The 24,817-nt window shown below is 45.7% G+C and overlaps 1 protein-coding gene across 1 annotated transcript in view; it reads right to left on the bottom strand.

Moving 5' to 3' along the window:
• Positions 1–1,312: 1,312 nt before the first annotated feature.
• Positions 1,313–24,817, bottom strand: part of Plekha5 (pleckstrin homology domain containing A5) — a 189,605-nt gene continuing 166,100 nt past the window's right edge. Inside the window, exons 25-32 of the mRNA XM_051155526.1 lie at positions 24,209–24,329; positions 19,836–19,951; positions 16,399–16,608; positions 12,053–12,193; positions 11,157–11,281; positions 8,150–8,286; positions 5,780–5,879; positions 1,313–2,188 (exon numbers count right to left, since the gene is read on the bottom strand). Coding sequence (XP_051011483.1) covers positions 5,788–5,879; positions 8,150–8,286; positions 11,157–11,281; positions 12,053–12,193; positions 16,399–16,608; positions 19,836–19,951; positions 24,209–24,329 — 942 coding nt within the window. The 3' untranslated portion in view covers positions 1,313–2,188; positions 5,780–5,787. The remainder of the gene's footprint in view (positions 2,189–5,779; positions 5,880–8,149; positions 8,287–11,156; positions 11,282–12,052; positions 12,194–16,398; positions 16,609–19,835; positions 19,952–24,208; positions 24,330–24,817) is intronic.

Below are 24,817 nucleotides of genomic sequence, written 5' to 3'. Positions count from 1 at the left end.
CTACAAAGTGAGTCCAGGATGGCCAAGGCTACACAGAGAAACCCTGTCTCGGAAAAAAAAAAAAAAAAAAGAAAGAAAGAAAGAAAAAAAGAAGAGACCCTCCCTCCAAACCCAAGTCCTTAAAGACGCCCAAAGAATCCTTGGAGAAAAACATAACCATCTTGGTCTTGTATCATGCTATGACGGAGGAGGCATAGTCTGAGGATTTTGTCTGACACCTCTGGGTTAAGGTACCGTGTTTAGAGATACGGAGTTTGCAGTGCCGTTCTGAGCTGTCTTCCCTAATCTACACAGACTCTAGCTAAGCACATTTTTGTTTGTTTCCCTTTGCAGGGTATGCATTTTTTATACCCCTGCATTTTGAATTAAGTCTAAATCCTCTTTAGACTCAGGGGTGGGGGACAGACTTGACCAGTGCCAAGTTGGTGCAACTATTCTACACGGGGATCCAAAAAGCATCCCATTTCCTTGTCCTCTGGGAACAATATATGGCATAAACAAAAGGTTAGAGAGGAAGGAAATCTAATTGATTCTGAAGAGCGTGAACATCTGCAAAGAATGTATCCTAAAGAAAGCATGTCTGAGGGCCCCTGGCTCATGAGCAACTGTCTAGTTCCCCATGGCAGAGGCAGCCCTGCCCACTGCCCCCCCGGACGCTCACACCGCACTGAGACTGCAGTGTGGAGACACGGACACAGGATGGGAGGCTGCACAAAACTGACTGCCCGTTGGTGTTGAGCTGATGGGCTGATCTGAGGAGTCAGAACAATGACATGGTGGGTCTACACTGTGTCATGAGGTGGATGTGACCGTGCTCAGCACCATTTTCTTCTCTGGCCTCAGGTTCTCTACTGTCATGGTGGGCGGGATACACGAGGCCTTTTAATTATGTTGCCCAGGGAAGCAGGGTTAGTTAACACACCACTTTTTCTTTCACAAGTCACGCCGGTCTGATTTTGTCCTTCTTTTTCTTATTTGGTGTTGAGAATTGAACATAGGGCCGCATAGACGCTGGGAAAGTGTTCTACCTCTGGGCTACACTCCAGGTCTCAGAGTCTCCATTTTAGATGAGAAGAAAAGATTCTAGCCAGATGCCTCCAATCCTAATAGTTGGGGAGCAGAGCCAGGCAGACTCTCAAAGCATGGTCTACATAGCAACAAGTTCCAGGCCAGCCAGAGACACACAGTGAAATCCTGGAGGGGGAGAGAGGGCGAGAGAAACAGAGAGAGACGGGGAACAGGGAGAGACATGAGGAGACAGAGATGGGAGGGGGGAGACAGAGAGAAATGGGGAGACAAAGAGAGGGAGAGATGGGGGAGGAAAAAGTATTCTAACACAAGTGATTTAAGAACATCAACATTTATTTCACATGATAAAAAAGAAATGAGCTATGAACATTTGCATTACACTATAGTAGGCAGCCTTTATTACATGTGCTCATTGTATGCCATCCACACAATGAACATAATTACACCTGTACACAGGCCAAGTACTGGATCTAAACCTGCTTATTGCTGTACACATCTATTCCAATGACGGAAACGGCCAGTACTTCAGAATACCTACGCTTCTAATTGTTTGGCTTTTTAAAGAAAAGCTAAGCAATAGCATTTGTGTGGAAGCAGACAGAGTGTGGCAGGAACTGCTGACGGTGCAATCTGACTAAGGAAGAATTATAGCAGAAAACAGGACACACTTTACCTAGCAGTAATAAAATGGCACATTTTAAATATATTTATATAAAAATTTTTACAAATCAAGTGTCAAACAAAGCACTGTAGGAGCTAAAATGGGAAGAAAAACAAAGGAAGGAAAACAAGTTCCACCGGAAAGGATAGCTTTACTGAAAAGCAGCAGGAACATAAATTCACCTAGACGTAAGCATCCAAATCTGGGACTGCACTAAGCAAGCTCTGCATGGAGCGCACGGAGAAAGCACCTTGACTGATGTGCTCTGACGTCATAGCAGCAAGCCGGTGAGGATGGTGACCTGGAGACTACGGAGTGCACATATGGGCCATTAAAGCTATTTTGGAATAAACATTTTCCAAAGGTGATAAAACGATGCTCTGTGGCCAGAAGCATCAGAACTATGAATTTCATAGATTTAAGGTAACTGTACATCTTCTTACATTGCCGGGGGTCTGCAGCTTCAGCTCTGTGAGCTCTCTACAGACGTCAGCGCAGCTGCAAAACAAGAGATGGGGAGTTACTTCTGATGTCTGCAAAGCTAATGAACGGCTGTGTCCACAGTAACTAAGGCAGAACAACACAACTGGCAAATGTGGCCTGGAAAGCCTGACACAGAACATGTGGAAGGGCACCAACTGAGGATACAGAGAAGTGTGACGTGGTGAAACAGCAATGCAGAGACATGTCTCACAGTTGTTGCCCACCAGGTCAGTAACGTAGCCTTGCTTTTCTGACTTCACAAGAATGTACATTAACCGACCAAGCCACGTCCACAGCGGTGCATTTGTGAGAATCCCTACATCCTGCCAAAATCACAAGTTCAGAAAAATGTGACATGCACAATGGCAAGATGTGAGTAGTAACAGTGGCTGTGCTACAGGTTAGCTGTGTGGTGATCAGCAACAGGAGACGAGAAAATGTCTGGTGATGTCTGTGCCTGGCTATGATGCCCACTGCCGCTAGAGCTGGAATAAAAGCTGTAAGACAGAGCAGGGCGGTGGTGGCGCACACCTGTAATGGCAACACTCACGAGGCAGAGGCAGGTGGATCTCTGTGAGTTTGAGGCCAGAGAGAGTTCCAGGATAGCCAGAGCCACATGAAAAAACCCTGTCACGAAAAACCAAAACAAAAAGGTAAAAGACAGAATTCAGCAACAAGTTACCAAACTGTCAAGTCTTAGGTCAGACCATCCTTTGTTAGAGGAACGGTTAGGTTACTGTACTATAAATCAGAGTCTGAGCCAAAAATTCATGTGCATGGTGTCTTTCTTTCCTCCTTTGGTTTTGATAGAGACAGGGCTTCTCTCTGTAGCCTTGGCTGGCCTGTACTTACTTTGTAGACCAGGCCGGCCTCGAACTCACAGAGAGCTGCCTGCCTCTGCCTTCCAAGTGCTGGGATTATAGGCATGGGCCACCACGTCTGGTTGTGAATGGCTGTTTGTTTTGACATGGAGCCTCATGAAGCTCAGGCTGGCCTGAACTCACTGTTTAACTAAGGAGGACCTTGAATTCTTAGCTTTCCTGCCTCTGCCTCCCAAATGCTGGGATTTCTGGTGTGCGCCATCATACCTGGTTCTTTGTGGTGCTGGGAACTCAATCCTTCATGTGTGTTAGGTGTGTGCTCTACCAATTGAGCTACATGCCCAGCTCCTACAGGAGCTTTTTTGTTTTGAGATGGGTCTCACTGCACAGCTTTGGCCTCTAGAACTCAGTATGTAAGCACCAGGCTGACGCCAAACTCACAGAAACACCCATGTCTGGGATTAGAAGAGTGGGCCCCCATAAATGGCCCTGGGAATGGTTCTCAATGTCCATCTCTTTACTAGTGTAAATAGAGGCCATCCATTAGGCCACATGGCATCTTTATTTTTCTCTTGTCTAGTGTTACTGTGTCACCAGTGTCACTTATACACAATAAAAAAGTCGACTGAGTGACAAAGGCAAGGCACAGATGTAGCTGTAGTAATCAGCCATTCCTAACCCTAACAAGCACCTCAACCCTGCACAGAAGCCACAACCCACAGGAGCTCCTGGACAAAGAGAAGGCCTAGTACAAAAGCGAGGATGAAGATAGACGGCAACACGCCATGCTGCAGGAACAGCAGAGTGCTTACGACTGCTCAGACATCCATGGATATTCAAACGTTCCCAGCATTGTGAGAGGTGGGAGATGCTGAGAAAACATATAGGATTGGCATACAGAGTCTCACTCTACTTCCATTTCTCAGGAAAAGAAAACTATTTACAGGCTGGAGAGATGGCTCAGAGGTCAAGAGCCCTGACTGCTCTTCCAGAGATCCTGAGTTCAATTCCCAGCAACCATCTATTACTTGATCTGATGCCCCCTTATGGCATGCAGGTGTAATGCAGGCAGAGCACTGTAGTATACATAAAAGACAATAAATCTTAAAAAAAAAAGGAAAACTATTTACTTGTAAGCGCAAAAGTATGGGTAAAGTAAGCAGTGTGACATTGTCTATACTGTTTAAAAGTAGGGGTCTGGGGTGTTGGTGGGGTAGTTTTGCAGTGCCTACCACCATGCTGATAACCCAGACATGGTGGCAGGACAGAACCAACACCACAAAGTTGTTCTCTGGCCTTCACACACTTGTAGCACATTCACACCCGCATATGCACCACACAAAATAGTAAGAAAAGAGTCCAAAAGAAGCAGGGACTCAGGATGTTATCCTCAAAACTGAACTTGGAGGAACGCTGACTGTAGGGATGGCCTCCTCCTCTTCTTGGCTCTAGCCATAGTTTTGGGACTTCAAAGCTCCCACCACTGACTGCATCTTAAACATCGCTTCATCCTTAAAACACACACACACAAAAACCCCGTAGATGGGTGTGGTGGTACACGCCTTTAACCACAGCACTTGGAAGGCAGAGGCAGGCGGAGCTCTCGTTCTGGTCTACAAAGCGCGTCCAGGATAGCCAGGGCTGTTACACATAGAAACCCTATCTTGAAAAACAAAAAAAGAAAACAACAACAACAAAAACCAAACCAAACCAAAAAACCAAAAAGACCAAAAACGTGGGGCTGGAGAGATAGTTAAGAGCACTGACTGCCCTTTCAAAGGACCCAGGTTTACTTCCCAGCACTCACATGGCAGCTCATAACTGTCTGTAACTCCATTTCCAGGGGACCTGACACCCTCACACAGACAAAAATGCTGGTAAAACACCAATGTTTAAAAAAAAAAAAAAAAAAAAAGTAAAACAAAAAACAAAACAAAACAAACAAACAAAAAAAATCAAAATCCTGTTGGGTGTGACGCACCTTTAATCCCAGCACTCAAGAGCCAGAGGCAGGTGGATCACTGAGAGTTCGAGGCTAGCCTGTTCTACAAAATGAGTCCAGGACAGCCAAGATAACATAAAGAAACCCTGTCTTGAAAAACAAAAAAACCCAGCTGGGCGTGATGGTACACATGCCTTTAATCCCAGCACTCAGGAGGCAGGCGGATTGCTGTGAGTTTGAAGCTAGCCTGGTCTACAAAGTGAGTCTAAATAGCTAAGGCTACATAGAGAAACTCTATCTCGAAAAACAACCAACCAAACAAAAAACCAACCAACCAACCAAAAAAAAAAAAAAAAAAAAACCCCACAAAACACAAAACAAAACAAAAACAAAAAAACCCCAAACAAACAAAACACCCCAAAACCCACTCATACAAATCTTACTTATCCAGGCAGAGATGCCAAACCAAGTGCCCAACACTGTCCTGTGAGCATGAAAGGGCAGACCTGCATGCTCGTCCCTGAGAATGGGCAGGGCACCAGGCCAAGGCATAGCTCCAAGGCATAGCTCCAAGGCTGCAAGGAATCCAGCCCAGGCAGGCTCTCCTCTGCAGGCTGTGCTGCATTTATGGATGATGATATGACAGACTGAGCGACAACACTGATGTAGACCAGCTCCCTGTAAGGCCTGTGTGAGAAATCTGAGCTACCACCTGGACTTCAGATACATGGTCTGGTGCTCTGGCAATCTAGGATTAATTTACTTGTACTGCTGTTCCAACAAATGAAATCAATCCAAGTAACAGTCTTAACACACGGCACCAAGGGGAAAGAGAAGACATACTTCTGAGACTACACACACATGAAATGTGATCCCTCTGTGAGCTGTGGCGGAGTGGGCGGGTCTGCTGATGAGGATTCAGGAGACGGAGACGAACTTTTCACTAAAACACACCAAGAAAACAGAAGATAAGTATATAGATACACAAACACATATGCATTCATGTTGTTTTGAGCAAAGATATTTAATATTTACTGTGTGTGTGTGTGTCTGCGTGTGCATGCTTGCGGAGGTCAGGAGACATCTTAGAAACCTAACTAACACCAGGTGGTAGTGGCACACGCCTCTAATCCCAGCACTAGGGAGGCAGAGGCAGGAGGATCTCTGAGTTTGAGGCCAGCCTGGTCTACAAAGCACAGGACAGGTAGGGCTACACAGAGAAAGTCGATAAACCAAAAATGAGGAAAAAAACAGAAGGAAAGAGCAGCTAAAGCAGGCCTTCCAGAGCTTTCTTTGTGGACTACCCAGTCTGCCCTCTCCTTTCTTGCTTTGAGGTCAGTTCCCAGGTGTCTGTCACAAGATCCTGTTGTATCTTTGTTAGTTCATGCAGTGAAGTACCAAAGAGGTGTCAATACTGCAGGCACAACACCGCCCACACAACACCACACACTCTGACCCAGAACGTATGATGACATACAATGGCAAAGTGGCTCTGATGATTATAAAGTGAGAATTCCTGTGCCAGGCCTTGTGAGCAGCTGAGAGCTTCTCATGAGGGAATGTGGCTGACAGGGACCATTCCTGAGAAGAGCCACAGTAACTGAGCCCCCTGTTGCAACTCTTTGGTATCAGGCTGGCGTGAGAGGGAAGTTATAGGACCAGGAATGTGTTTTGCTTACAGAGTACAAAGGGCAAACAAGTTAAGAGGCAGGGTGTGGTGGTGCATGCTTTTAGTCCCAGCACTGGAGGCGGAGGCAGGAGTGAAGAGCTTGTGAATTAAGGCAAGCTTCCACCCCGCATTCATACAAAAACACCCGAGAGACAGAGAGTAAGTGGCAGAGAACAGTACAACCCTCCATCTCTGATGTGCTATGGAGTGTGGGATACTGTCACACTGACATCCCAGTGTGCACTATGGACCAGCCCATCAGCAAACACATCATCCAGTAACTGGAGATGTCAACTCCACAGCTCCCAAAGTACCAGCTGTGGTTTCAGAAGACTCTGCCCTGTGAGCAGGTAAGATTTCCATGTAGGAAGGAATTGTTTAAAAAAAGACTTTGTTTTAAATTATGTAGCAGGATGTGGTGGTGCATGACTTTTGCCCCAGTACTCTGGAAGCAGAGGCAGTCGCAGTTGGATCTCAGTGAATTCAAGGCCAGTCTGGCCTACACAATGAGTCCAGGAGAGCCAGGGCTTTGTTACACAGAGAAACTCTGTCACCAACCAACCAACCAACCAACCACCTAACCAATCAACCAACCAACCAAAGTGAATTCTAGGACAACCAGAGCTACACAGAGAATCATTGCCTCAAAAAACAAAACAAAAAAACCCAACAACAACAAAAAGCATGTCTGTATAGTGAGAGTTTTTGTTTCTTTTCTTTTCTTTTTTTTTTTTTTTTTTTGGTTTTTCGAGACAGGGTTTCTCTGTGTAGCCTTGGCCATCCTGGACTCACTTTGTAGACCAGGCTGGCCTCGAACTTACAGTGATCCGCCTGCCTCTGCCTCCCGAGTGCTGGGATTAAAGGCGTGCGCCACCACGCCTGGCTTGTTTTTGTTTTTTGGAGACAGGGTTTCTCTGTGTAGCTTTGGCTGTCCTGAACTCACTCTGCAGATCTGGCTGGCCTCGAACTCAGTGATCCACCTGCCTCTGCCTTAGTGCTGGGATTATAGGCATGCGCCACTATGCCGGGCTAGGATCTATTTAGAAAAAGCTTACCATGCCATGGGTGAGAAATGAAATGAAAACCAGTTCTCTGAGCCTCAAGCCAGGGTGATGGAGCAGGTGAGTTGCTCCCTCCTCAGTGCAATGACACACCTGATGGTCATGTTCTAAGGCAGAGCGCTGAGGTGCGGGTGCTGAGGTGCAGGTGTCGAGGTGCGGATGCTGAGGTGTGGGGTGTTGAGGTGCGGCTGCTGAGGTGCGGGTACTGAGGTGTAGGTGTTGAGGTGCGGGTGCTGAGGTGCAGGTGTTGAGGTGCGGATGCTGAGGTGTGGGTGTTGAGGTGCGGCTGCTGAGGTGCGGGTACTGAGGTGTAGGTGTTGAGGTGCAGGTGCTGAGGTGTGGGTGTTGAGGTGTGGGTGCTGAGGTGTGGGTGTTGAGGTACGGGTGCTGAGGTGTGGGTGTTGAGGTACGGGTGCTGAGGTGCAGAAGTAAAACCAAGAGCTGAGAAGCACCCACTGAGGGAAGTATGAAGCATGCATCTACCTGTGGTTTGCTTCTCTCTCGGAGTCTCAGGAAGTGGCTCATAAGAAGCAACAGCTTCCTCCTCTTCATGAAGACTCTCTGCTTCTTCAGGGGCGCCTTCCGCCTCGTGGTTTGTCATGGCCGCCTCTTCCTGAGGGCTAAGGAGGATAGGCTGACATGTTAACCCTGCAGGACAGCATCTAGTTCCTCTTCTGATCGTCTGATATGGGGTCTGGCTACGCGGCCTAGGCTGTTCTTAAACTTTAACCTCTTGAATCAGCTTCCCAAATGAGAGCACAGGTGTGCACCACTATCCTTGGCCTCCACCATCTCCTTCTGAGTGATGGAAATTCCTGTCACACAGAAGGCGGTGTGTGTGCTGCGTGGAAGGCAGAAGCAGATGACCACAAGTTCAAGGTCATGCTGACTTCACAGAAAGCACTAAACCAGCCTGGGCTACATGGGACCCTCTCTTCACAAACAAACACACCCACTCATACAGAAAAGATGTTACTGTCTATATTTAATTACTGCTAATGTCTTTCCTATTAATAATGTTATTGTTTTTCTTATAAAATACAGAAAAAGATTGGAACAAATCATCTACCTTGTGTCAGCAATTTGCCACTTGTGTTTCAGCTAAACCTCACATGAATTTCTGACTCCTTAAACAAACACTTTTTAAAAAAAATTATTTTCAGCCAGGCATGCTGGGGCTTGCCTTTAATCCCAGCAGAGGCAGGTGGATAGCTGTGAGTTCGAGGCTAGCCTTGGCTACAAAGTGAGTCCAGGATACCCAGGGCTACACAGAGACACTCTGTCTCAAAAAAACAAAACAAATGAAAAAAATTCATTTTATGCATATGCCTCTTTTGTCTACTTGTATGTCTGCACACCACATGCACGCACAGTACCCTCAGAGGCCAGAAGAGGGCATCAGATCCTCTGAAGTGGAGTTAGACACAGCTGTGAGCTGTCTTGTCCATTTTGGGACTCCAACTGAGTCCTCCACAAGAGCAGCCCAGTGCTCTTACTGCTGAGCCATCACTGCAGCCCTTAGGCATATGTTTTTAATACTTTAATGTCATTATATTCTGTCAGTACCCCCCAACTTTCCTGACTCTCTTCTAACGTCACGTTAGGATTGTTTGACTGGGATTCAAGAAGGTATGTTCACTGTACTGCTGGACAGTGCTCTAACAACTCTGGATGTGTGGTGTGTGAGTGCGCACATGCTTGTGTGTGTATGCAGAGTGTGCACATGCTTGTGTGTGTATGCAGGTATGTATAGGGAACGGGCTACATGGCCAAAGTTCAGCCATCTTGTCAGAGCCTAGGTTCCTATTTCTCCAGAAGTCTGCCATTCACCAGAAACCAACTGACCTTGTCGTAGGTCGGCAGTTAGACACCTGTTGTGGTTTACTGTGGGGGCTGGTCATTCTAGACCCCCAAGCTACTCCTTTTCCGGTGAGACTACTGATGAGATCAGATTAAAGGCCAGCTGCCTGCGAGCAGCAGTTCCGGAAGCTTTTTCCTGACTAACCAGATCCTTCACGACTTTCCTGGAATTTCTCTCCTGCAATTATAGCAACTGTAAAGGTAGACACCTGCTGGAGCATTCCAGAGTTAGGTATCCATAGCAACCCTTGCTTACGCAAATACCCATGCCTCTGTGCCTATATAAACTCTGTGAAAGTTCTCAATAAACGGGGTTTGATCAGAATGCAGACTTGCCCCCTTCTTCATGTCTAGTGTTCTGTCTCTATACAGGAAAATTCTCCTCCCAAGCGTTAGTTGAACCCCAGCGGGCCGGGGCAGGTATGTGGAGGTCAGAGGCAAGAGGTGTTTTCCACTACTGCACTCTCTTATATCTTCTGAGCCAGGGTCTCCTCTTGGGTTGGCTAGACTGGCTGGTGCAAGAGCTTCTGGGATCCACCTGTCTCTGCACAGCCTCCCTCAGTGTCAGGAGGCAGGTCAGCTCTGCTGTACGTATAGGCTGGTGGTATGTGCACACCAGGGATCTGAGCTAACGTCCTCACATTTGTTGTTGTTTCCCACCCCCCCAAGATAGTGTTTCTTTGTGTAGCCTTGGCTGTCCTAGATTCACTTTGCAGACCAGGCTGGCCTTGAACTCATAGTGATCCACTTGCTTCTGGCTCCTGAGTGCTGGGATTAAAGGTGTGCGCCACCATGCCCGGCTAACGTCCTCACATTTGTACAACAAGCAGGTAGCTCATGTCTCCAGATTATTTTTTCTAATTTATTTATTATTATGTACGCAGTGCATCAGATCACATTATAGATGGGTGTGAGCCATCATGTGGTTGCTGAGAAGTGAAGTCAGGACCTCTAGAGGAGCAGTCAGTGTCCTTAACCTCTGAGCCATCTCTCCAGCCCCTTCTCCAGATTCTTAAAGTCCATTTCTGATCCAAAAGACTACTTTGTTTCTTTGTTCTGCTTTTTGAGACAAGATCTCTCTGTGTAGCCCTGGCTATTCTGTTTGTTTGCTTTTGTTTTTTGAGACAGGGTTTCTCTGTGTAGCCTTGGTTGACCTGGACTCACTCTGTAGACTAGGATGGCCTCTAACTCACAGAGATCCCCCTGCCTCTGCCTCCCCAGTGCTGGGATTACAGGTGTGCACCATCGTGCCCAGCTACCCTGGCTATTCGGGAACTTTCTCTATGGACCATTTCTGGCCTCAAACTCAGAGCTCCGCCTGCCTCTGCCTCCCAAGCACTACAGAACCAGGCTTAGCTCACTAGTTTTAAAGAGTGACACAGCGGGGCGGGAGGGTGGCTCAGCAGTTTAGAGCACTGGCCGCTCCTGGGGAGAAGAACATGGGTTCCATCCCTATAACAGCTCACAATCATTTGTCAAATCCAGTTCCAGCGTTTGCAAGCACTGCACACACATGGTGTACATACACACACAGGCAAAACACTCATCCACATAAAAATAAGTAAATGATAAAAAGACTGTCCCAGCGTCCTGAGCTGAGCAGTCCGTCTCTTTCTTCTTTAGCTCTTACCTGCACGAGTCATCTTCAGGCGCCTGCTCTTCAAGCCTTTCTTTATCCACTGCTTCCTCAGAAGTCACTCCATTTGGCTCGGGTGTTAAAAGCATTTCATAAAAAATACTTTCGGTTCTTTTAAGCTACAAAATAAGAAAAAGTGCTTTTCAAAGTATTCAGAGCATATTTAATATTAATAAACCTGAAATAATCACACTAATTAAAGATTACATCTCTAAATTATGCATGATCACAAATATTTGTGGATAAGTCTAGATTTTTTTTTTTTTGGAGACAGGGTTTCGCTGTGTAGCCCTGACTGTCCTGGGTTCACTTTGTAGACCAGGCTGGCCTTGAACTCACAGCAATCCACCTGCCTCTGCCTCTCGAGTGCTAGGATTAAAGGCATGCGCCACCATGTCCGGAGGATAAGTCTAGATTTTTTTTTTCCCGAAACAGGGTTTATAAGTCTAGATTTAAGTATATTAAAATATTAACATTATTTACTACTAAAATGCAGTCATTTATACAAAGACAATACACACTGCAGATGCAGATATTGGGTGATTTATATGTATGTATTTTTTTTTTAAAGGATTTATTTATTATTATGTATACTATGTTTTGCCTGAATGTACACCTGCAAGCCAGAAGAGGGCACCAGACTTCATTATAGATGGTTGTGAGCCACCATGTGGTTGCTGGGAATTGAACTCAGGACCTTTTCCAAAGAGCAGGCAGTGCTCTTAACCTCAGAGCCATCTCTCCAGCCCGGTGATTTTTTTATGTTGCGAACACATCAATCAAAGACAATCTGTCATTTAGACTTAGAGCTCTCTGACGGAAAAGCAAACCTTAGTTCCCTCAGTCTAATCTTCCCATACCCCACTGCCATGGCATGTCTGCGGCCCTACCTTTCTGCCGCCATCTGCATTCTGGGGCTCAGCGGCCTCTAGGTGAACAGTCTCTGTTGCTGGAGTTTCGTGGTCTGGCTTTACGTCGTCTTCTCTGTGGATGGTGTCTAACTCCTTAAGGGTATCATCCCGCCTTAGAGTCTGCTCAAAACACAGAGAGCATTTTTATTCAAGCAGTTTTACATTTTGTTACTGTTTTGAGTCAAGGTCTCATTCTAGGCTCTCCCAGAGCTTACTATGTAGCTCAGGCTGGCTATTAATGTTTAGCGAGACTTTTGCCTTGGCTTCCTGAGTTCGTAGGACTATAGATGGGTCTTTGCTTTTCGAGACAGAGTTTCTCCGTGTAGCCTTGGTTGTCCTGGACTCACACTGTAGACCAGGTTGGCCACAGACTCAGATCCTCCTGCCTCTGTGTCCTGATTGCTGGGATTAGAGATGTGTGCTACTATTGCCTGGCTAGATGGGTCTTTCTATGTAGCCAGGTTGTGTGAAAATTGTAATCGTCTGTCCATACCTCTTGAATGTTGTAGATCTGTGCTACTGTTCCCTACCCTTAAAGCACTTTTGTTGGCTTGCTTCATTCATCCATCCATCCATCCATCCATCCATCTATCTATCTACCTACCTACCTATCTATCTATGCATGCATGTATGTGTGTGTGGGTATTTGTGGAGCCAGATGCCCTGGAGCTGCAGTTATAGGCAGTTGTGAACTGCTGGATATGGGTTCTGGGTCTTCTTAAAGATCAGCAAACACTTTTAACTTCTGAGCCAGCTCTACAGTACTCCTGTTGTTTTGTTTTGTGTTAGACAGGATCTCATTAGGCAGCCCAGGCTGTCCTCGAACTCACTTGAACCCAAGGTATTCTTCCCAGTTCAGGCTCTTAAGTGTTGGGATTATAGGCCTGAGCTACAACACCCAGCTTTCCTTTTGTTTGCTTCACAAAGCATCTGTAGACTGGCACTGTGCAAATATGCTTTTCGTTTTGTTTTGTTCTTCAAGACAGGGTTTCTCTGTGTAGCCTTGGTTGTCCTGGACTCACTTTGTAGACCAGGCTGGCCTTGAACTCACAGAGATCCACCTTCCTCTGCCTCCCTGAGTTCCTGGCCCCTCTGTGTATATTGTACAGATAATAGGCATTAATTTGGAAAACAAAACTAGAGTTTGGCTTACAAGGAATATTTCTATAAAAATCAATGAAGGGAAACATACACTTTTCTCCTTCCCTCTTTTAGCTTTTATTCTCCTGGCTCAATTTTTGTCTGGGAGGCTAACTGCCTCCTTCTGCTAACCCTGGCCTAGTTCTGGAAACTTCTCGCCTTTGCACAATCTAACCTAGGCCTAGAATGTTTTAGCCTCTGAGATTTACTGCTTAATAAGCTCACCCTTATTTGTTCTTTCTGAGCTCTGGGCTGGCTGGTTCAACTCAGCTGTTCTGGCTCAAACTCTTCTCCCAGCTGACTTATCTGGCTTCTCTCTCCACCAGGAATTGCTCTGGGTCTCAAACAAACTCACAAATCTGCTCTAATCTTCTGGCATCTTCTCATTTCCTAGCCTTTCCATTTTCATCTGAGTTCTCTCTCTGCAAGCTATCTCTCTATTACTGTCCTGGTAAAAAACTGCCTCCTCTCTCTGTAACTGCCTCGTAAGTAGCTTCCTTTTCCACTCTATTCTTGTCAGAGTTGGGCACGTTCTATTCTGTCAAATCTTCTTTGGTTCTTCCTTTTCTGCCACTCAATTAGACATGATATTCAAACATGGGTGCTTCCTTTTAAAAACCAACTTTATCTTGGTTTGGGATTAAAGGCATGTACCACCATACCTGGATCTAAGCTTTTCTTTACCTGATACTTGCTCTATACCAGGCTGGCCTTGAACTCAGATCTGTTTGCCTCTGTCTCCGGTATTTGCTTGCATTCCAGCAGGATCACACAGACCTAAAAGATCTTTGGATGTGATCTCTTGCCAGCCAAGTCACGCAGACCTAGAAGGCCTTTGGATGTGATCTCTTACAGAACAGCCATGTTCTGAATCAACATTCTTTCACACAGGGAAGCATTTTCAGCTGATGAATCAGGTTATAGAATTTCTGGTACACTTTTTAAAATTAATAATTTATTTATTTTTTATTTGTACGTGCATATGAGTTTTGCCTACATGTACATCTGTATGAGGGTGTCAGATCTTGGAGTTATAGGCAGCTGTGAGACATCATGTGGGTGCTGAGAATTGAACCTGGGTCCTCTAGAAGAGCAGTCAGTATTCTTAACCACTGAATCATCTCTCCAGCCCCCTTTGTGATACACTTTACCTATAGGGAACATGGACAATGAGCTACTGAGAGAAGCAGGATGGTGACTGTCTACACTGCTAAGGTTGAAGCGGGTAAGGTGGCAGGCAGGTTTAGAGAGATCTTTCTTGCTACAAAAGGTCATGTGACGTCACAGTGCAGGTCAAGACAGACAGTTTGATAGTGCTGGGATTCGACAGAGAGCCTTGCACATTCTAGGTAAGCATCCTATAGTATACGTTTCCCAGGGCTATGCCATCTATCAACCAACAAAAGTCTAGAACTTTCTGAAGGAGTCTTAATTGGGGGTGGGGGGGAGGACTGTGGATCATTTTCTGGATTGCTAACTCATACAGGAGGGCTTAGCCTACTGTGGGTAGTACCATCCCCTAGGCAGTGGGTCTTGAGTTGTATAAGAAAGCTCCCTGAGAAGGTAGGGAGAGAAAGCCAGTAAACATCATTCTCCCATGGTTTCTATTCAAGCTCCTGACCTCAGTGCCTGCCTTGGCTTCCCTCGATAACAGACCTGTAAGCCAAACAAACTCTTTTTTCCCCTAAGTTGCTTTTGGTCCTGGTATTTATCACAACAACAAATTAACCAGGAAAGGGCCTGTCCTGCATGACACTTTACTTTAAAAAAAAAAAAAAAGGCTTATTTATTTATTATAGTGTTCTGTCTGTCTGCACATGCACATACACACCAGAAGAGGGCACCAGATCTCACTCTAGGTAGTTGTGAGCCACCATGTGGTTGCTGGGAACTGAACTCAGGACCTTTGGAAGAGCAGCCAGAGCTCTTAATCTCTGAGCATCTCTCCAGCCCAACACTTTACATTTGCTAAAAACTTCTGGTAGAGTAGACAGTGCTCTTAACTGCTGAGTCATCTCTCCAGCCTGAAACCCTGTCTTTTTTGTTTTTGGAGACAGGGTTTCTCTGTGTAACAGCTCTAGCTGTCCTGGACTCACTTTGTAGACCAGGCTGGCCTTGAACTCACAAGAGACCTGCCTGCCTCTGCCTGCTGAGACTGGCTGAGACCCTGTCTTAAAATACACCCTTTTTTTTTTTTTAAATGAGGGGATGCTGGCCTGCACATGGTGGTACATACCTTTAAGCTCAGCACTCAGGAGGGCAGAGGCAGGTGCATCTCTGTGAGTTCAAGGCTGAGCTTGGTCTACAAAGGAGTCCAGGACAGCCAGGGCTATACAGAGAAACCCTGTCTTGAAAAGCCAAAGAGAGAGGGAGGGAGGTAAGGGAGGGAGAAGGAGAGACAGAGACAGAGAGAATGAGATGCTGGCACACTGAAGTGGAGGCAAGAGATCAGGCACTCAGACCATTTTCAGCTGTGGGAGCAGAGACCTGTGTTATCCCTCTCACCCCTGACTAAAAAAACGAGGAAAGACTTAGAGAGGCTGAGTGTGGTAGCTTATGCCTGTAATCCTAATACTGGGAGTAGACGAGGAGGACAGACAAAACTTTGAGTCCAGCCTTAGCTACATAAGGTTCCAGCTGGGTCTTGCTGCAAACAGAAGGGATGAAAGAGAAACTGGCCAGAGATGGTGCAGTGGGTAAGGCTGCTTGCTGCCTGGTAGTAACTTAAGCACCACTTCAGTGCTTGCTGAAAGCCTGAGTTCAATGCCTGGACAGCTGGAGGGAGAGAACCAATTCCTACAGGGTGTCCTCTCTATGTGTGTTGTGAAGTGCACATTCACACAAATACACACGTGCACAAAACAAATAGATAGAAAAAGATCAGTCCTACCTACAACCGTAGCCTGGTTTGTGATGCAAGTCTGCCATCTTGGCTGCATAGGGAATATGGAGAGAGCGCTATGTGGGAGACCTGCCTGTGCTACAGAAGGAGTCAAGGCTGGGATGTAACTCTGGGAGAGTGTACTTAACTAGCCTGTAGCAATGCGAACAGCTAGTGGTGCTTTAGTTACTCCCAGGCCGACTGCTTCATTGCAGCATATTAAACAAGCCAGTTTCCTTACGAATGAGTAGAAAGATTTATATATAAAAACAGCCAAAAGCAATTAAATCAGAAGTCAGTATACCTGAGTGACTCTGAAAGGATACTCCCTCACATTGGAAGGACTTTGTAAGGGCGACTGGTCGGAAGCACTGATAACGCTCAGTCCCTTCTTCTTCTCCCTTAGGCAGGCCTGCTGGTGTCTCCTGATTCGCTCCATCTGCTCTTCCACAGTCATCCTAGGTCGAGTACTTTCAGCCAGACAGAGTTGGTCCACTGCACTTCTTGGTCTTTCCTTAAAATTAAAAATAAGTCTGTGAATACACATGCGCTCACAGTCCCTCAGTTGGCAGTGTCTGCCTAGATGTATCAGACGCTGAGTGTGACTCCTGACACCAAATAAACTAAACAGGTGCTTGCTCTTCAGCCCAGCACTCAGAAGCAGGAGGATGAAAGTCACCCTCAGCTATCCAGAGTCCAAAGCAAGCCTGGATCACAGGAGATGTCTCAAAAATCAAACAAATAAACAAACAAACAAAGAAGTATTTTTGTTTTCAAAAGTGGAGGTTTTTTGTTTCATTTTCCGAGACAGCGTTTCTGTGTAACAGCCCTGGTTGTCCTGGACTCACTTTGTAGACCAGCCTGGCCTCAAACTCACAGAGATCCGTCTGTCTCTGCCTCCAGAGTGCTGGGGTTACAGGCGTGCGCCACCATGCTCGGCTCTAAGAGTGGAGGTTTAATTGCTACTAAGGGAACATCAGAAGGGGCCTTAAGCAACTTTATCTTTAACTGGTAACTGATGTGTACTCAATGAATGAGAAAGGGAACCACAAACACAGAGATGTGGAGAAGAGAGACTCAGGGTACTGCTTTCTTGTTTTCTAAAAAAGGATTCAGGCATATAATGGAGTTTGAGGTAGGATGATTACAAGTTTGAGGCCACCCTGTCTGGGAAAAACAACAACAACAATAAATAAATAAATAAAATTTGCCGGGCATGGTAGCGCACGCCTTTGATCCCAGCACTCGGGAGGCAGAGGGAGGCAGATCACTGTGAGTTCGAGGCCAGCCTGGTCTACAAAAGCAAGTGCAGGACAGCCAAGGCTACACAGAGAGACCCTGTCTTGAAAAACCAAAAACCAAAACAACAACAACAACAACAACAAAACAAAACAAGTTTGAGGCCAGCCTCACTCAGCTGTATGAGACACAAGCACCCAAAGGGACAACAGCAGCAGCAAAGAGCACGATTAGGAACATAGCCTGTGGCAGGGTGCTGGCCTCCTGGACCCCAGTGTTACAAAAATCATTTTACCCAGCCAGTGAGTGGGAGCTGAAACAGGCACAGGGCGGCTGTCTTAGAGAAGCCTACCCTCACCTTTGTCTTTCTTTCTGGTGCCTCTCTTTCTCCTAACCCACAGGCTCCAAATCTACATTAAATTATTTTATTAAACCCTGACAAAGCTGGGTAGTGGTGGCATACCCTTTTAATCCCAGCACTGGGGAGGCAGAGACAGACAGATTTTTGTGAGTTCAAAGCCAGCCTGGTCTACAGAGTGAGTTCTAGGACAGCCAGGGCTACACAGAGAAACCCTGTCTTGAAACAAACCAAACCAAAACTATCCTATTAAACTCCGATGCTGCTTTAAAAAGATGGTGATGGGGTTGGAGGGCTGGCTTAATCAGCAAAGTGCCTGCTGTCAGGCATGGGGGCCTGAACCTGCATCCCAGCACTGTGAGAGGCCAGGTTCAGCAGGGCCTGTCTAATCCAGTGCGTGGGTGAGGGAAGGTGGAGGGGGACAGGCAGATTTCTGGAGCACAGTGTCAACTGTCTACAGGTGTCTACCCTGTGGGACATAATCAACGAAGATATCCATTGTGACCTCTGACCTTCACCTGCACACAACAGACACACACACAGACACACACAACAAATACACACAGACAGACACAGACAGACAGACAGACACAGACAGACAGACAGACACAGACACACACATGCCTGGTGTCCTGGTGCAGTGATGCCTCCGTAAGCAGAGGCAGGAGCGCTGTAAGTCTGAGGCTAGCCTGTGTTACATATTGAGCCCTGTACCACTAAACATACATGAATGAATGAATGAATGAATGAATGAACAAACAAACAAGTAAATAAACGGTGTGGCTTCTCTGAATAAAGTTACTCCATGTCTCTGAAACAGAAAACGGCATAAAACTCAGACTAGGAGAAATGAGGGAGTGGAGAAGTGGGGCAGAGAACCTAAATAACAGGTTTGTTTCACTTTAAGAGAATGCAATGAGCGGGCATGGTGCACACCTGTAACCCCAGCACTTGGGAGACAGAGGCAGGAGGACCTCTAAGTTTGAGGTCAGCCTGGTCTACAAAGTGAGGCCAGGACAGCCAAGGCTACAGAGAAACCTTGTGTAGAAAAACTAAGAGAGAGAGAGAGAGAGAGAGAGAGAGAGAGAGAGAGAGAGAGAGAGAGAGAGAGAGAATATGAGAATGTAATGTTTTATACATTTTATACACAGTACTATGAGGTGACTAGTCAAGAAAGCACCCTACAATATTTCTTTTTATTTTTTATTTTAATTTTTTGGTTTTTGGAGACAGGGTTTCTCTGTGTAATAGCCTTGGCTGTCCTGGACTCCCTTTGTAGACCAGACTGGCCTTGAACTCACAGCAATCTGCTTGCCTCTGCTTCCTGAGTCATGGGATTAAAGGACTGCACCACCATGCCCGGCTAATATTTCTTGATTAACAATAAAAGTACAGAAATACCATTTTCTATAAATTAAGTTGTCATAGTTGTAAAGTATTATAAACAACTAATTTTTATGGCTTTTTCATGTTTGTGCTTTATTTTATATAAACTTAAGGGCTTAGAAATATTAGTCACAACAGAAAAGAAAAATCTCAGCACACATTATACAACCCAGATTTTAAAGAACCACATTCTACACCCTGTGGTCTGAGCTGGCAGTAGTAGGTATAGTGGCCTATACTTTAACATTTGGGAGGCTGAGGCCAGAGGATCAAGTCTGACCAGTCTGGACTACATAAACAGTTCCTGTCTTAAGGAGAACAGCAACATATCTCTCTTAGTAACAGTACTTTAGAACCAGGACCCCACATTATCAGTGATACATAGCTGTCAGTTTTACCTCATTAACTGCTTTTACTTTGGGATTAGATTTTTAGAGTCTTTTGTAGTCCAGGCTGGCCTCAAGTCAAGGTACAATGCAGTCTCCCGAGTAGATTATAAGCATGTGCCACCATGCCCTGCATTCTTTTCTTTTCTTTTAAAAAGACATGGTCTCAGTGTGTAGCTAAACTGTGAACGAAGACTTCTGCTGGGGCTGGGATCAGCTGTCCTCTGAGGTGCTGAGTCTTTTTTGTTTGTTTTTGTTTTTTGTTTTTTTGAGACAGAGGTGCTGACTCTTTAAGTGTGAGAAACGCATAAAGGCAATATTTCTAATGAAACTCTAGAAACAGCAAGCTCTCAGCAGCATCAACTCCTGTACCGTTCTTAGCTCCACCATCTTCTTAGTCTTCCTCAAGGTCACATAGGACGCTATGGTTGAGGACTCGGGCGTGGGTGACTTCGTTCTCAGAGGAATTCCAACTGGAAAGTGGGAACCTGCAAGTTAAAGCAGCGTAAGTTCCAGAGAACACTTGTGGTGCGCTTCACTGGGGGCCTGTGTTGGCTGTGGGACAGTGCTCTGCCTGCCACTAGATCACACCCGCTCCGGGCTCACAGACTCTCAGAGCTGCTGCGGCTGCACAGAAGACTCAGCAGTTCAGAGCGTTTCCTGCTGTTACACAGAACTAGAATTCTGGTCTCAGCACCTATGGCAGCAGCTTATAACCACCGGCAACTCCAGCTCTAAGGAATCTAATTCCCTCTTCAGACCTCTGAGGGCACCCACATATGTGAGGCACAGACAAACACATAAATAAAATAAATCCTAAAAAATATTTGTTTATAGGGGCTAAGAGATGGCTTAGAGGTTAAGAGTACTGTCTGTTCTTCCAAAGGTCCTGAGTTCAATTGCCAGCAACCACATGGTGGCTCACAACCATCTATAATGTGATTTGAACACTGCATACATAATAATAAATAAATCTTTCAAAAACATGTTTGTTTATGGCCGGGCATGGTGGCACATGTCTTTAATCCCAGCACTCAGGAGTTCGAGGTCGGCCTGGTCTACAAAGTGAGTCCAGGACAGCCAAGGCTACAAAGAGAAACCCTGGCTGGAAAAAAATTTTTTTCGTTCATATATATATTTTAAAAATTAAATTTAATTTTTTTCAAGACAGGGTTTCTCTGTATAGCCTTGTCCTGAACTCACTTTGTAGACCAGGCTGGCCTCAAACTCACAGGGATCCTCCTGACTCTGCCTCCTGAGTGCTGGGATTAAAGGTGTGCGCCACCACCGCCTGGCTATTTGTTTGTTACATTTGTATTTGTGTGTGTGTGTGTGTGTGTGTGTGTGTGTGTGTGTGTGTGTGTGTGCGCGCGCGCGCGCGCGCGTATGCGCCCAAGCCATGGTCACACATATGTAGTCCAGAATAAACTACTCTTAATGTGGGAGTGAGAGCTGTTGTGCTAATAGGGCTATAACTGGGGTTTATGTCAGAAATGTCAGTGGAATAATTCAGTATCAAGATAGAACAGTGGTTAAGAACTCATGCTTCAAGCCAGGCAGTAGTGGCACACACCTTAAACCCAGCACTCGGGAAACAGAGACAGGCGGATCTCTATGAATTTGAGGTCAGCCAACGACGTATAATGGCAGCTTCAGGGGAATCTGACTCCTTTAGGCTCTGTGGGTGCCTGTACTCACATACACACACACACACAAATGGGGATATAGCTCAGCGTTAAAGTGCCTGTCTAGAACATGTGAGGTCTGAGACCCAGAACTGCCAAAGCAAAAAAACCCCAAAACCCAAAAACCAAAATAAAACCAAACAAAAAAACAAAAACAAAAAACCCCCAAACAACAAACAAACAAAACCAAAACTTTGTAATTCATTTTAACATTAAAAAAAAAAAAATGAAGCCCTGGTTGGCCTGGACCCTGGTGTCCATGAATCTGAGCTCATTCCAGGGGTCAGGAAAGGTGAAACAGTACTGAGGGGGAGGAGCATGGAGCAAGAGAAGATGAGACCAAGAGGCTAGCAGGACAGTGAGGGCACTCAAGACAAAAGTAAGTCACTTTATGACAAACTCTATAGTGTGCCTGTCATTGTAAGTGTGAAAACCAACTCTGCATCAGGTGCTGCCCAGGCAGCAAGCATCAGCCTTGCCTTCCATACTCCAGCACCTTCCTCAGGCTGCCAGGGAAGCCTGTGTGGAGGACCAGACAGCCGCCCAGCACCCCACTGACTGCAAACCCTGTCTCCAGCTGCCAGGAATGCCCTCTGTGCTGCAGGCTGTTGCTATTGCTATATCCACCAGAGGGGCATGAAAGGACCTGATTACCAGAAACATCTCTCCACACCTGTCTCCAGTGAACTACAACTCTCTGCAGTCTGCTGCGTCCTTATCTAACAAACAGTAATCTCACAGCAGTAAAGGTTGCGGTATGCACAAAAAAACATGACTCTCCCTGCTGCACAGGAAATGCCTGCAGCAGTAGAAAGAGGAGGTGCCACTCCCTGGCAGCTCCCTTTGCATTCCAGGCCACCCCGTCTGAAAAGAAGGAACAGCAGGTAGGAGGATGGATGCTCCGCGGATAAAAGTACTTGCCATGCAAGCCTGATGGCCTGAGTTTAGTCCTTGGAACCCGCATAAAAGTTGAAGGAACGAACTGATTACACCAAGTTGTTCTATGACTTCCACAAGAGCGACATGGCATTTACACATCCACAATCTTCCACCCAAAAATCTTTTTTTCCCCAAGACAGGGTTTCTCTGTGTAGCCTTGGCTGTCCTAGACTTACTTTGTAGATCAAGATCGAACTCACAGCAATCTGCCTGCCTCTGCCTCCTGAGTGCTGGGATTAAAGGCGTGCACCACCATGCCCCACAATTTAAAATATCTTAAAAAGACTGTGATTGCATAGCATATATTTGTAATTCCAGCACTTCTATGGAGAGACAAAGACGCTGAAGCAGGAGAATCCCCATAATCCCGTGGGCCAACTAGCCTAGCACATATAGCAGAAAACAAACAAACAAAAAACAAGAGACTTTCAAAAGTGAGGATCAACACCCCAGGCTCTTCTCTGACTTCCATATATGTGCCTTGGCATGTATGTACACATGTGTATACACAGAAAAACATGAAAACAAATGAGATAAAAATGATTTGTCATAATGCACACTATTTAAAAAGAGACAGGAAGTTGGTAATGAAACAGGTGAGTGGAGCAGTGCCTGCCTAGCATGCCTGATGTCCTGGACCACAGCCCCAGTACTAGGGCAAGGAGAGACACCTGTGTGATGTGTCCAGGTGAGATGCGCCTCCCTCCTAAACAGCAGCTAGGAAAAGTAAAAACTGACTGCGGGCATGACTACTTCCCCAAGAATGGGGTCCCAGGCTCATTGCTGTCCCTGGGCAGAGAACATCTAAATCCTGTCAGATTACCATAGTGGGGGGGTTTCTGATAAAGAACTAGGGTATACTTCCCGCCCCCGGGTCTCATGCATGTTAGCTAAGCACTACTAGTTAACCTAATTCAAGGTGAATGTGGTGCCACATGCCATCCTGGGGATATGAGAGGTATTCTCCAAAACAAACAAGGCAAGGAGGAATGGTTGAGTTATTTGTGACGGTCAGATTCCTGGAGAAATATGGAGAGGAGATGATGTCAGAGATGTCTATCAACCAGCTAGTGGTTTCTGGGAGATTTATGTTCATTTTTACTTGTGTGTGCTCCTGCAAGCCAGAAGAGAATGCTGGAACCATCTAGGAGCTGCAAGTACAGGTGGCTGTGAGCTGTAGCTGGGGGTCCTGGGTACCGAGCCCGGCTCCTCTGGAGGAACAGGAAGCACGCTGAACCATGGAGCTATTACGCCATCTTTTATGGTGAGTCTTTTGCCTAAACTTTTCTGGTTCTTTTTATTTTATTTCAATGTCTTTAAAAACATATATATATATGTGTGTATGTGTATATATATGTATATATATACATATATATATATACACACACACATATTTTTTTTTTTAGCTGAGGGATTGGGGCACATGCCTTTAATCCCAGCAATTGGGAGGCAGAGGCAGTTTGAGGCCAGCTGGACTACAGAGGGAGTTCCAGAACAGCCAAGGCTGCACAGAGAAACACTGTCTTGGAAAACGAAACCAACCCAACCGCCATATTATTTATTTATTTATTTATTTATTTATTTATTTATTTAATTTTATGTGCCTGGTGCCCTTGGAGCTTAGAGGAGAGTTTGAATCCCCTAGAACTGGAATTACAGATGGCTGTGTGAGGTGCCATGCAGGTGGAGAATTGAACCCAGGTCCTCAACAAGTGCTCTCACCACTGAGCCCAGCTCTCTGGAACCTTAATTTTTTTTGAGACAGTTTTGCTCTGTAAGCCTACTTGTTACAAACTCATAACAACATGTGTGGTTTAAAGCATAGCCCTCACCCCTTGTGAGACAAGGTCTCACTATATACAGCTCTGTCTGTCCTAGAGTTCATGATGAAGACCAGACTGGCCTTGAACTCAGAGATTCACCTGCTTCTGCCTCCTAAATGCTAGATTAAAGATGTGCATCACTACATCCACCTTAAAACATTCTTAAACTGAGAAACTCAAAGACACCCCTAAGATTTCAGATATGAGGTTATCGATTTATATATGTACTGGGAGAAAATGTAAAACTAAAATATCTGAAAACAAAGATATAAAAGATGTAAAATACTTAAATGCCGACCTTTAACACCTGGAGCTTCCATCTCAGAAGCTGGTTCTGACTTGTCTTCTCCGTTAGACTCATCGACTTCTGCCACTGTGGTTAACTCTGGCTCGCTCTTGTACAGTCTATAATCTGGACCCTTGAATGGAAGACATGTGATTACCACAACAAAAGTGACATGTTCACTGTACACTGCACCTTGCCTAGTACATGCATGGCCCTGGGCTCAACTGAAAAGTAAGTTTGCCTTTAAGATACAAACTGAAAGCCCAGTTAGCTACTCTGGCATAGCACAATACATGCCTTTTTTTTTGTTTGTTTTTTTGAGACAGGGTTTCTCTGTGTAGCCTTGGCTGTCCTGGACTCACTTTGTGGACCAGGCTGTCCTTGAACTCACAGTAATCCACCTGCCTCTTTCTCCTGAGTGCAGGGATCAAAGGTGTGTGCCTCCACCATTTGGCATAAGATTAGAATTAATTAGTACAATTTAAGACTTCCTGGGGACAATGCCTCTTTCCCTTTGTGTGTGTAGGTATTGAACCCAGGGCCTCCTGCACACTCTAAAGCTTTGTGTTTTGCCTGCATGTTTATAATGCATGCACAGGCACCTGCTGCCCAGAGGCTGTT

The sequence above is a fragment of the Acomys russatus genome, chromosome 13 (genome assembly GCF_903995435.1).
Source record: "Acomys russatus chromosome 13, mAcoRus1.1, whole genome shotgun sequence".
Classification (NCBI taxonomy): domain Eukaryota; kingdom Metazoa; phylum Chordata; class Mammalia; order Rodentia; family Muridae; genus Acomys; species Acomys russatus.
Note: the sequence above shows the minus strand (reverse complement) of the source record. Positions and strands in the feature narration are given on the sequence as shown.